The sequence below is a fragment of the Chelonoidis abingdonii genome, chromosome 20 (assembly GCF_003597395.2).
Source record: "Chelonoidis abingdonii isolate Lonesome George chromosome 20, CheloAbing_2.0, whole genome shotgun sequence".
Taxonomy (NCBI): Eukaryota; Metazoa; Chordata; order Testudines; family Testudinidae; genus Chelonoidis; species Chelonoidis abingdonii.
In genome coordinates, this window is record NC_133788.1 from 8,567,373 (window position 1) to 8,581,093 (window position 13,721).

The window sequence follows — 13,721 nt, forward strand, 5'->3', positions numbered from 1 at the left end:
CCTAACTCGGCACCCTCCCTGCCCCTATTAGATGCCTTCTCCAAATCCCCACCCCAACCCTGCCTCTTCCTCCAGAGCACCGCGTTCCCCCTCCCTTCCTGCCCCGTGAATCAGCTGTTTTGCAGCGCAGGCGCTGTGAGTAGGGGGGAGAGAAGCAGGATGCAGCAGTGTGCTCACGGAGGAGGCGGAGGTAAGCTGGAGCAGGGGGGGCGGAGGGCCATGGAGAGCTGCAGCACCCACCAATTTTTTTCCATGGATGCTCCAGCCCCAGAGCACCCACAGAGTCAGCGCCTATGGTATCAGCTGCAGGTTTGGGGGTTATTTTTAAAGTATAAATCGCAGTGATGCAGTGTCTGATGAAATTCTTTACTGTTGGTAGTCTGTCACAAGTCAGGTCACTAAGAGCTGATTGTGTGCTCACTGAGATTAGTAGCAAAGCTCCCGTTGACTTAACTGATGCAGGAGCAAGCCCTGAATTCGCAGAGACTGTACAGCTCCCCAAAGTGAGAAGTATTGGCCAACCCAGTCAGCTGTTCATCTGGCCACAGAGTAGCATGGAGGTTAGAAGTGAAGGCGAGGCATGCCTTCCTGAGTGCCGCTGGACCAGAGACTAAATGCAACAGAAACGGAAACAACTCTTCAGAGTTTGGAGCACAACTTGTCTGTGTTGTTTTGGTGTTGTGTCCATAGGCCTGTTTATCTCTACATGGTCCAAACATGAAGTCTTCTGGCTTGGAAAATGAGTCGTGTTGGTGTGAAGGGAAAGAGGTTGAAAAACGGAGAGATTACGGAACAATGTGAGAATGGTTTGAACTTTGATTCAAGTCACATGTGCCTTGTATCAAAGGTCACCCCTTTTTATTTTCCTGAATATGGCAGTGTTAATTCTTCAGGACTTGATAATTATCCATACAGTTTATTCCAGTCTATATAATAATATTATTTGTCAGAGAAGCAGCATGGTCTAGTAGGTACAGCACCAATGAGTGAGCCAAGAAACCTGTTTTCTAGTCCCGGCTTGGCCCAGACCTACTGTGTAGCCTTGGGCAAACCACTTCCCCTCTGTACCTCTGCTTCTCCTCCCACCCTTTGTAGGACTTGTCTATTTAGATTGTAAATATTCTGGGACAGAGATTGTGTCTTCTCTGTGTATGTACGGCACCAGCACAGTGGTGCCCTGATCTCAGTTGGGACCTGTAATACAAACTAGAATAATAAATATATGGCACTGCATCTTTTTGAGTGGGTTCATTTTGATCCCATTGTTCCTTTTTAATTATCTCCAAAACTGATGTTTTCCTGCATAAGAACAGCCATACTGGGTCAGACCAATGGTCCGGTTAGCCCAGTAGCCTATCTTTTGACAGTAGCCTGTAACAGATGCTTCAGAGGGAATGAACAGACTAGGACAATTTCGAGTGGTCCATCCCCTGTTGTCCAGTCACTGCTTCTGGAAGTTGGAGGTTTAGGGGCACCTGGAGCATAGGGTTGCATCCCTGACCATCTTGGCTAATAGCCACTGATGGATCTATCCTCTGTGAGCCTATCTAATTCTTTTTTTAACCCAGTTATGCTTTTCATCCCATGGGAATGAGTGCCATAGGTTGACTGTATGGACTTCATGGCTACAAATGAAATGACAGAGCCATCTCTTAACCTTTCTTAAATAGTTAAATTGTTGGTAAATTGACTTTTATCTGAATCTTTAATTTTTAACCTGAGACTGTGTGGATGAGACATTTTTAAACAATTACCTGTGTTTGTACCTGAGCTTATGGTAATTTTGTTCTGCTGCCATTAGTCAGCAAGAGGAACTCAGCTAAACCAACAGTATTGGGCTGAGTGAATAATAACAGCAAGAAATCCTGCTGCCATAAATCTGACAAAATCAACTAGTAGCATGTCCGGAAAGAAACAAGCCATTTTAAAATAACAAGATACTTGTGAAAGTAGAGAGCCGACATGAATGAAAATCATGACACTTCCCACCAGGTGTGACAGTGTCCTACAGTTTAACAGGGAGATGAAAGGATATCAATAGATATTGATCAGTAGATAAATAAAACTGCATGGGAGAAATAAATTATATCACCATCAAGAAAGAGACAGATGCAAAACAATGTGATTGAGGAATCCTTCCTACTCTTCTGTGATTCCATTCACATCACGCAGTGCACGCTATCATCTGACACAGTACTGCCGCCTCTGAAAGACACCTGGCCTGTCAATCTATAGCACCGAGTCCCCGATGTTGCCCTAGGGCTGAAGGTGACTGGGAAAACTCATCTTGCCTGGGAGCTGAGGGGAGCTTCACTGGTCACAAGAGCCACTCGATCTTTTCTCACCTGTGGGGCTTGCCAGTGACTCTTCATGATGTCGCTCCCCCATTCCTGGTGTGGATGGAGTTGGGTGGCAGCTGCTGCAAGGAATGGCACTGGCTTTAAAGGAGCAGAGGGTTCAGAGGACCTCTCTGGGTCAGTGGAGAATAGGGCTGTCCCAACAGCTTGATTGTACGTCCCTGGGGTTAGAGGCAGTTTATTTGTCCGTGTGTTTCTCTTGTTTTCCAGACAGCCTAGGTGACGTGTTAGGTCATTTGAGGAAACAAGTTGAAACTTTGTTCAACACGCGATATGGTAAGATGTTCATTAACCATCGTTCTTATTGCTGAGCGCCGGTGTCTGCCTTAAGGAGCTAAGAAGGTAGCTAATTGTTCAGAACTGTCACCTACTATTTCCAAACCGGTTGTTGACTGAACGTCAAGTCTAATTGGTTCATTTGCTATCTACTGGGCTTACAAATACATTGGGATTCTCACTGGACCTTGCTATTGCAACTCTTCCTCTTGATTTTCTGAAAAAAACCTCTCTAGCTGGCTACTACCTGCCTATGAGTTGCCTCAGTGACCCGCAAACTTTTACCATAGTGGTAAAGAGCTGGAGTATTTTCCTTTTTCTCTTGTTTGAAAATGTCACGAAGCCTTTTCAGTAAGATTGCCCTGGAGTGTGCCAAGGTATTGAGGGGGTTGGAAAAGGTCATCAGTGGAGTACAGCAGGATGGTCCAGTGGATAGAGGACTGGACTGGGAGCCAGGAAACCTGGGTTCTGTTCCTATACCGTGTATCCTTGAGAAACTCATTTGAGTCCAGATTTTCAGAAGTGCTTCCTACTTCTCCTGGGAGAATGCCATTCACTTCCACAGTGTCCCTCACTCAGTAAAATAGGGCTCTGGTCTGCCCATTTTAACAAACTGTGTAGAGATCGCTGGGTAAAAAGCCCTGTGAAAAGCTGCTAAGTATTTTTGTGTGTTTTTATTTCCATGCAGGAGTTTGTAGCAGATCTTGATTGAGTTTTGGGTGAACTTGGGGCACACTTTTTGTGAGAGCTGAAATGTACTTAAAAACTAAATAAACACAGAGAGAGAGAGAGAGAGAGAGAGTTAACCACTGAACAGAAAACAAGAGACATGGAAAATTACAAGAACTTTTTGGGAATAAACAGTTTTCTGGGCCTGTCACAAACAGAATTCAAGGTTCTGTGTTTCTCCCACAAGGGCTGATGTCACAAACACCAGAAGCAGAGCAGGGGAGCTGCATCCCTTAAGCTGCTATGGGCAAGTTTTGCTGGAGAAACACTCACCATTGAGTTGAGGTCTTCTCAGTTAAAAGAAAGAGGAAATGGGATTTCAAATGTGTTTAAAAGTACACTTATTTATTATGTTAAAGCTATGTATTTAGAAAGTTCCACGTTAAGTGTGGGCAGCTTTAGATCAGAAGGAATCTTTCAAACAGGAAGAGCTTTCTAGGGTGCTTGAAACAAATTGGTTTGCCATTGTTCTGCAAGACTGCAATGATCTGTAGAGAAGTTCTGTTCCTGGTGACACTAGTTTATTAAAGAGCTTTAGACTTAATAATAGGTTTCCAGTGGGAACTGGATTACTCCGAGGTTTGGCAATCAGTAGAGCGTGTCAACTCCAAATCTTTAGCTCATGTTCAGCCCAAGGTTTTTTTGTTGTTGGGTTTGGGTTTTTTTTGTTGTTGTTTTTTTTTTTTGACCAAAAGCTGTTGCTCTGTGATGGCTGTTCAGTCTATTGGCTGGATTTTCAAAAGAGCTGAGCTCCCAATGAATACAATGGAGAAATCCCCACTTCCTCAGCAGAGAAAAATGAGGGGGAGCTGCTGTGAGCCAAGCGCTTTTGAATCTTGAGCCATGTGTGAAATGAGCTTGTGTCTTCAGTCCGGTTCCTAGTGGATGAGTGTCCTCATCACAAAAGCACTGCAAGCATTGTTACTAACTACCACCCTTGGCACTCACCTCAGTGGAGTGGCCGAGAGCTGCACTCTTGACCTTCAGAGTTGTCTCTCCACATCAAAGTTAAGGCATCTTGGTGGGGCATGTTAAAGATACATGGAGGATTCCAGTCACCAGGCCTGTCAGTCCAGTGCCTTTCACCAGCATTAAGTTCTCCCAGACCACGTCTATAACAGTAGAAAGTTACCTAAGACCACTCTAGAACTTGGTTCTTGGCTGTGTATAGCCATGGCTTGGTTTGTGTAACCCGATGGTGAGTGCATGTCATATAGTCAGCTCTGTGCTGGTCTGCAGAGGATAGGAGTCTGAGACAGCCCCAGGTGGGCAGCCTGGGCTCTTGAGCTCAAGGTGTGGCAGGTTGTGCATTTAGCTGTGGAGCTCCGCAGTTCAAAAGCTGATGTGTTGTTCAAGATGGCCCAGGGGGAGGCCTGTAACACACCCCTCCAGGGGATTAAATTTGCACTACAGAACTCACAATATGATGATTCTGTGTGCAGTTCCCCCTTCTGTTTCAGAAATTGGGCAATTGCAGAGAGAGGGAGAGCTATGTGGATACAGACATGGGGGTCCCTGTTGTTTTAAGAGAGTATTTCCCAATGTTTTCAGGAACAAGTACATTATTGAGAGACGGGTTACATGTTACGTTTAACAAGCAAATTCAGAAGACAACCCAAGATCGTTAGTAGATTTTTCTCTTCTTTCCATAGGGTGCTCTACAGTCTGTATGACTCGGGTTCATAAAGACACTCCCATGAGGAGTGTGTGTGTGTGTGTGTGTGTGTGTGTGTGTGTAAACCTCCCCCCAAAACATAGGGTGTGATGTCAGTTTTACTTGGGCCCAACTTGAAGGCCAAATGAACTAATGAGACTTGATCCTTACTCAGCTAAAGCCATAGGAATTTCGGAGCCTGTGAAAGTCCCCTACGCCAAGTTCCTGATGTACCCAGAAGACTTGTTTGTGGTGGGTTTGCCTGAAGGCATCTTACTCAGGCGTCCTAATTGCTTTGGGATTGCAAAGCTGAAAAAGATACTGCAAGCTAGCAACAGCATCCAGTTTGTCATTAAGAGGTAAGGCAAGGCTGGTTAACCTCTTATTGGTACAGTATCTGCAAATCTCTTGGGGAGGCTGCACCTTATGCTACTGTTTGTGCTTTTACTTCTAAAGAAGAGTCCTGTGTCCCATAAATTACCTGGAACACATCCGGAGCTTGGTCTGCAACGAATGTTCCCTATGAAAGCGATCAGATGGTTACTTTGTTTGAACAATTGCTCAAAGGAAGCAATGATATCATTGACCACCTCATGTGCTTCGCGGGGGGTCGGGGGAGGAGTGGCACTGCCTGGCTCAGAGGATTTGTAATAGAATACAAAGCCTATCACCTTCAAGTGTCTGGTTCAAGTGCTACTTAGGTCTTTGCTATTGGAGTCCAAAGTCATTGCCTGGAGAGAAGAACTGACTGCTGAACTTCGCTGGAAGTGTGGATTGATGCATTTGAATTTGCAGGATGTGAGCTATGCGGCAGTCTTGTGTTTATATAAGGCCTTTCCTCCAGAGTTACAACAAAGCCATGTACAGACTGATGGTATAAAACTGTTTGTATATATGTATAACCTGCTGGCTGAGTATATTAGGTCTCCATCTGCTGGCTGGTGCATGGAGGATAAAGGCCTGCTGTTGCTGCCAGCTGATGGATTGTTTCTTTGGCTCTGACACTAGACAACTGTGCTTTTAGTGCTGAACATCCCAGGTTCCATCTCCACTAGTAACAAGGATGTGTTTGAGGGTGGGGGGACTGTGACACACATACGCATCGGTTTGTAGTCGCCACTAAAATAGAGCAACTGTTAAAGCAGCCAACATAACACAACAACGTAGGCCAGGAAGGAGAGAAGAATCCTGTACCCAGTAGAAGCTGCAGTTATAATTTGTCCGTAAATGCTGAGGTCAATGCTGAGGAAAGCACCACAGGATTGTCCGTGACCACAAATGGGCAGAGGGTTGGTTTTACATCTCATGACAGGCTGCACCTCCAGCAACTGAATGCTCCATAACACTATGCTAGGACGTTATGGCAGTGTGGAATTACATGGAGGAAATCACTTTACTGCATCAGCAGCAAAACTTCCTGCAGCACTTAAGATTTTCAGAACTATCCAGGGAAATTAGATTTTATAACCCCCATTAATTTCAATGGAAGGCTGGCATCTAACTCCCCGAGGTGGAGGTCTCCCGTCCACTTCCTTGGAGGTCTCCCATCTAAGTGGTGGTCCAGCCTAGCTCTTCTTTTTTTAGATTACCTGTTTTAATCACAGCTGTAGGTTGTATAATTGCAGACCTTTAGCTTTGTAGAAATCCAATTTAAGATTGTATTTTATTTCCCCAACCAGATGAAGAAAATTGATAAGACATCTAAGCTTGACTGGATGAGAGGGGGCACAGAGGAGATGTTGGAACACATTCTCTGATCCTGCCCAGTTACAGGTTTTTAGGGTCAGAGTTCAAGAGATGTCTGGTATTTATGCCTCAAACATCTTTTACTGTCTCTCCAGGAATGATTCCAAACTCTGGATCCTCTGGCTTGCTAAGGAAGTGGTATTAGTGCTTATGTTCTGGCTGCTAGATATGTGTTAATCTGCTCTTGGGCACAACCTCTTCCTTGCAGATGAGGGGACTAATGGGGACAAGGCTGGCTGACAGCTGACATGGAACATGAAAGTTGGGCGCAGAATTTGGTTGGCATCCAACCAATACTTGATCTGCAAACTGACAGCGGGTTTGGGATTTGTCTTATTACCTGTCCCACTCCTTCAAATCTACTTCTCTGTAGTATAACTCTAAACACCTGTATGTGGGGTTTATAACAGGTACCAGTGTCCTTTCCTGGTTCATTTTTATCATACAAAAAATTTTCTGCACTGCATTGTCTATGGAGAGGAACTCGCATGCAATATAAGATGCTCAGCAGATCTGAACTTAATCTTATCCTATAGGGTTTTACACTGGCTCTCTGAAGACTCTTCTGGCATGAAAATGAGTTTCAAGCTTACCCTGTTGTACTGCAAGAGGTTTAAAAATGTATTAGCCAGATGTGTGTGTTGGGTTCGTGGGCACATGAGTGTTATCCTAGGTGACAGATTGTAGTAATAAGAACTTGAAGGTTTACGGGAATGGCTCTTCACTCACTCTTCATCTTGTTTTTTTAATGTTTTCCAGACCAGAGCTTCTTGCTGAGGGAGTGAAGGAGACAACCTCTGACAGCCCAGGAGCTATGGGTAGGATTCTGAAACTTACAGCTAACCCGGGCATCAATAATGAAGCGTGAAATGAATCGAAACAGTTTCCAAAGCATTGCATTCCTTCCCCTACCTCTGTCATCTTTTAGCCTGACTTCTCAGAGTGCTGTGAATACATTCAGTGCACTGGGAGCTGCGGACGTCCAACAGCTCTGAAAATTAGAGCCTGGTTTGTTGTTGCTTCAGTTGCATGGGTAGTCCTAACGCATCCTGCTGTGTCCCTTGTCTTTGCAGCCAGCGAGAGAGACTCCAGTGACTCCCTGGTCGAGGAAGCTGTGAAGAGACAGGGCTTTCAAGGTAAGAGCGGGCAGCGTCTGGAAAGATTTCCGGAGTCTGAAGTGCATTTAAAAGAGCTTTTCCATGCCAGTCTTCTATAAAACCACACGGGGGTTGGAATGTACTTGGCTATGGCCATGGGGAGATGAGGGCAGTACTACGCCTCTTGTTAATATATCTTTATATAGTGGCATTTACAGCATGGAGCCAATGCCTGTCTGTCTAGGTACTAGTGTGGCCCCCATCAGCACAGTACTGAGTCATGCCACAGTCACTAAGGTATGTATCTGCACAGCACTGCTGGGAGGGAGGGAAGTGTAATCACCCCATTTCGCAGATGTGGAAAATGCGGCCCAGACATAACAATGACTTGTCAGACACGCAGCTTGCAGTGGGGCAGAGAACTGAATCCCAGGGTGGTACCTTCCTCCTGCCCTGGTGGGCGCTGGCGATCTGTCACGCGGAAGACAGGACACGTGGTTCATGTAATAGCGTGGAAGTGTTGGCGTTGAGGAGATGAATGTAGCAAAGGTCCCAGGCAGCCATGTGGTTTAAAGGCTTGGCAGGCAGGTGGGTGAAGGGTCCACAGCTGAGGCTAGAGGGAGAAGACAAAGGAAGCAGTATGGCGGCAGGACAGGAAGGATCTAAAGGAGGGAAGAGGCTAAGTCTGGGCAGGCTCTGAGCACAGAGGGTTTGAGAGGCATTCAGGAATATGCCATAATTGGATGACTTAATTATCGCTCAATCTGACCTTGCAAGGCACAAAATTAAATACTCTGAGCCCTGGGGTTTGCATTTTTTCTTTTGGCTTTTCAACCCTGCTGATGTTTATGTATATACCATTCAGCTCTACAGTGCTCGCCGGACCAGCACGACACTTGCTGCCAGGTCTCATGCACACAGGTCTTCTCACAGACCAGAGTCAGCTTTTTCTTCCCAGTATGTCCAGCCTCTGACGCCATTGTCATGGCGTCCCCTACACTATAAAGGAGAAACAGCTGTGCTTTTAAAACCACACCATATAGAAAGAGCCTTCAGAAAGGCAAGCACTGAGAGCTATTCAAGTGCCACTCTAAGTTATTTCTCGGCAAAGCTCACAGACCTTCACAGGTGAAGGGCCTGACCCAGGGGTTGTTGAAATCAGTGGAAAACCCCCCCCATTGACTATGTAGTGGTCCTAGAATGAAAAATGACTTGGAATTAGATACACACGCAGCCAAATTTAGACCCAGTGTAAGCAACCAGTGCGTCCATTTGCCTTTCCTAGAAGAAGTGACAAACATTCATGCCCTCTAACATGCTGTCTGAATCTTTCATGCCAATCTGAACTCAGACTTGGTATAAGTAGGCGGATGCATTAGTAGGGTAGTCAGAGTATGAATGGAGCTAATAGTATACCGTACGGTGGTCTGGTTTGGCACTTGGACATCCAAGGGGCTCATCGAGTTAGGATGAGTATAAATAGCTGCTGCGATAAGCTGGGTAGTGGTGGTGAAGGCATTGCTTCACTACGTACCTAAGCCATGCTGCAGCAGCTGCTACCTGTGTTATCATGGACACGCTGCTCTTTTTATAGTTGCATTAGCTTGATGAGAGCCACCGCAAGTCTGTGTGTGTGTGTGTGAGCAGGAGAGTCACGCCCCTCGCTCATAGTGTAGATGAAGCCTGAGCAGTCCTCACAAAAGAACTGTTTGCGATGGTGCTGGGACTTGGAGTTTTCCCGTGGCTAACTTATCACTGCTCTAGTCTAAACAGAGTCAGCCCTCCAAGATAAACTCTTCCCCTGTTAGCTAGTGTAGAAGGTGACAACGTGTCTAAGATATTGCTGACAACATTGGTTCATTTCCTTTGCCAGTATGAGGGAGTGCTGGTAAATCTGCACAGGGGTCTGCTACAGGTTTGGGGAGCAGTCCATGGGGTCTCTTGCATCAGCAGTAGCTGTTATCTACACGGCTGTTTCCCTGGACAACGGATCTCCACCAGTACCTGTTCAGCTCTAATGAAAGGTCCCCATCAGTTTGCACATCATCACAACAGATGCATGTGACGTGAATAGGAGACTCATTTAGGTCTTAATGTAAAGATTTCGATGCTTCCTAGTTCTGCTATGGATGTGTCAGGCCTTCCCGAATGGCACATAAAGGATGAGTAAGAAGCAGTACCGAGGGCCAGATCCTCATTTGGTATAAATTAGTGTAACCCATGATCCAAATTTTCTGCAGCTCCGTCTTCTTCATGGGAGACATCTGTCAGAGTTGTCCACAACATCCCTGCCTCTTGGGTTAGCTAATTCCTGAGCACCATGGCTGACTGCAGTAACCAGGTCCCTGACTTTTTCAGGATCTCTTCTGCAGAATGCATCCTCTTAGAGCACCAGTTCGGAATGCTCCCTGCCTCTTGCAGAGCATGGCTTGAAGGTTATGTTGTTCTGTGTAATGTCAGTAATTACGATGATTTGAATCTCAGATTTAATGCAGCTCTTGCTCAGCATTCTTAGACAACAGAAGAAAAATGTCTATATCTGTTGAAACTGTTTTGGTTTTTAAGGACTGTAAATGGCCTACTCTAGGGACTGGTTAATTGCTAGATGAGGACTTTCCTATAATTAGAAAATTGTATTACTTAAAAGTCACAGAGTGCCTTTTAATTGAACAGCCAAAGTCCATAATTGTTTCTTTACTTTACAGAAAATTATGACGCCAGACTTTCGAGAATAGATATCGCTAACACTCTAAGGGAGCAAGTCCAAGATCTGTTCAACAAGAAATATGGTGAGAGATCAGAGTGATTTTCTTTTTTCCCTGAATCTTTTTTTCCCTTTTCTGTGTCTTCTCCCTTTCTATCTCCCTGTTCCTCTGAATTTCTGTTTTGATAACCTCTCCCTGGGTAGGTTCATACGTCATTTTGAGCAGTTGTTCTGAGGATCACATGTGGGATGTGGCACTGAGGATGGATTAAAACAGAATGGTGGCTCTGCTCTCTGAGGGGGGAAATAAGTGGCTTTTGTTGAAGGCTTTGGTAGTGTGGGTAGCTCTTACTAAGCAGGACAGATTCTTGTGATAGGGAGCATGCATCATTTGTTAATGCTGCTTGCAGTTCCTAGACAGATTCAACCCTGCCTTCCCTCCACCTTGAAGGATGAAGATGGTACAGAGTGTTGTAGAGCCAGGAAGATGCATCTGAACTCCTGGTGCTAGGAGTGGAGGGAAGGAGTGTGTGGGGGAGGGGAGGACTGGAACGAGTATAAACAAAGTGTATTAGCTACTGAGTAGGGCATTTCAGAGACAGGTCCTTTCTGTCTACCTGTGTGTTTCCTTGGACATGTGTCTGTGATGCTTACTTGGCTCCCATCACTAGACTGACTGAGCACCACCCTCAACACCTCTGTGCTGTTATCTGTAGATTGGGATCTGAGACAGAAGAGTAAGTGATTGCCAAGCTCACACAGGAGGTCTGTGGTGGAGCAGAGACCTGAATGGAGGTCCCCCAAGTGGCAAGCTAGTGCCCTAACCATTGAACCTTCCTTCCTCCCTTGGAGCATAGTCCAAGGAGTCTACCCAATGTAGCTGCTCTCTCCCATCCAAAATGTGATCGCATTTTCTTGGGAGGAAGCTGCTGGCCTTACTCCAGCAGATGGTCATGGGTGTTGGAAAATGGAATGGAAATTGCCCCAAATAATGTCCCCGAGTGACTTGCACTTACTCTTTCCATCCTTCCTACTGTAGTGTCTGATCACCAGCTTAGGATGTGCTTTATCTTTTTTTCCTTTTCTTCTTGATGTAGCTTTAGCTCCCTAATTGTCTCTCCTTTGCTTCATCAGCTGTTCACTGCAGCTCTGTGCATTCACTACTTGCCTCAGGACCATTCCATTCTGATCATCCCCATGGTGATGGCCCTGAAAATGTTGTCCTTGATCTAAAGATTGACATGCTCCATTAAGCAGCTTGCACATTTGGTTCTGTACTCGATTATGCACTTTGGGTGCGGGGAGATGGGGAGATTGTGCACTTGTGTGGAATAACAGGAATTGAGGCCGGACCTGATATCTGAAATCCTGCTTGAATCCTAAATATGAGATGCATCTATGGTTTGTTGTTCTTCCAGGCGAGGCTTTGGGAATCAAGTATCCAGTGCAAGTGCCATACAAACGGATTAAAAGCAACCCAGGGTCCGTGATTATAGAGGGGCTGCCCCCTGGAATTCCGTTCAGGAAACCATGCACTTTTGGCTCTCAGAACCTGGAGAGAATATTAGCTGTGGCTGACAAAATCAAGTTCACAGTAACAAGGTATGTTTCCCTAAGGGCCATTTGCCAGGCAGCCTGGGGGCGGAAAAACCCACAACATGGTCCCAGTGCCAGTGACCACTGCATGTGCCTGAGCTTGAGTCTCTGAGGCTAAATCCATCACATGTGCTGCCAGTCCCCCTCAAGGGAAAGGCTATAAATACACTCTAATGACACAGGCTTCCATCCTGCTGAAAGACAACAATTAAGCTGGCAGTTAACAATTTGAGGGAAAAAAGTGGGCTATAAAAGATAGGTTTCCCCTCCCTTTCCTCTTCTTCCTTTCTGTTCAGTTGCTGCCTGCCGCGGGGGTGGGGGTCAGATCATATTAAAAATAAGTACCTGGATGTAAATATCACAGGAATGAAAAAGTCACCCTGTGTCTCCTGTCATGGCAGGGTGCCAAGTCTCTAATGAGAAAGCACTGAGGGGTTCCCCCTGCTAAATGTTGTGGTGTGTGGGTGCGGGGGGGTTATTACAACAAGCTGTGCTGGGTCAGTTGGGTTGTGTTGCTCCAGCTGTGTGGCTTCCAGGAAATCAGCCAATCAGCAGTGGCTGGGGTTAGTGGCAGCTTCATGAAGGATATAACAGAATTTGTTGGTTCCTTTTTTTGGAGAAAAAAAAAAAAAAAACCCGCTCAGATGAGTTGGTACGGTCAGATGCTGTGCAACAAGGGCCTGATTCAAAGCCTGCAGAAAAAAATGGAAAGATTAACATTGACTTCAGTGGACTGTGGCTCAGAACCTCGCTAACTCCTGAGAGTGCAGGCAGGGTGGCTTAATGACAAGGGCACTGGACTGGGACTGGGGAGACCTGGGTTCTTTTCCTAGTTCTGTCACTGGGTGACCTTGCATAAGTTGGTTCACCTCCCTTTGTCTCAGTTTCCCCATGTGCAAAGTGGAGATAATGATGCTGACCTCCCATGTGAAGCTCTTTGAGATCTGAGTGTAGTGCCCAGAAGCCCAACTGAGATACCAGGGTCCCATTGTGCTAGGTCCTGCACATACACATAATGAGAGACGGTCCTGGCCCTGATGAGTTCACTGTCTAAAAAGACAAGAGAGACGAAGGGAGGGAGTGGAAAGAAAGACAGGAAGCAGCTTTTCTAGTGTGTCACAGTGCGTCGGTAACAGAGCTGGGAAGAGCACCCAACCTCCTGAAGCCCAGTCCAGAGCTTTTTTTCTATTGGACCACACTGCCTCTCTTGCACTGTGTTTCAGATTCAGTATGAAGATATGGTCCCTGCTCTGATGAGTTATATGTTTGTACAGCATCCATCACAAAGGGGCCCTGATCCTGATTGGGGCCTTGTCACTAACTCACAAATAATGACTAACAAGTATAATTGCTGTTCACAACAATGGCCAGTGTGGGCGTGCCTGCTTTCTGCCTTGGCTTCATTCTGAGTATTCTTTTCTCCTTATATTTTCCAGGCCTTTTCAAGGACTCATCCCCAAACCTGGTAAGAGGAGATGCCTATTTGCCTAAGCAGTGGGAGTGTATTGTCAGTTGGGGGGGGTTACATGGCTCTAATGATGCACTCCCTTCACCGGTGTGAG

At 45.9% G+C, this 13,721-nt stretch overlaps 1 protein-coding gene across 4 annotated transcripts in view; it reads left to right on the plus strand.

Moving 5' to 3' along the window:
- Window positions 1-13,721, plus strand: part of GTF2IRD1 (GTF2I repeat domain containing 1) — a 174,848-nt gene that overhangs the window by 125,326 nt on the left and 35,801 nt on the right. For 3 of the 4 annotated variants that reach the window (XM_032786946.2, XM_032786950.2, XM_075073921.1), the window contains exons 16-22: window positions 2,568-2,633; window positions 5,192-5,375; window positions 7,522-7,580; window positions 7,836-7,898; window positions 10,565-10,648; window positions 11,982-12,165; window positions 13,596-13,624. In XM_032786946.2, coding sequence (XP_032642837.1) covers window positions 2,568-2,633; window positions 5,192-5,375; window positions 7,522-7,580; window positions 7,836-7,898; window positions 10,565-10,648; window positions 11,982-12,165; window positions 13,596-13,624 — 669 coding nt within the window. The remainder of the gene's footprint in view (window positions 1-2,567; window positions 2,634-5,191; window positions 5,376-7,521; window positions 7,581-7,835; window positions 7,899-10,564; window positions 10,649-11,981; window positions 12,166-13,595; window positions 13,625-13,721) is intronic. The other variant, XM_075073922.1, reaches the window with a different exon arrangement.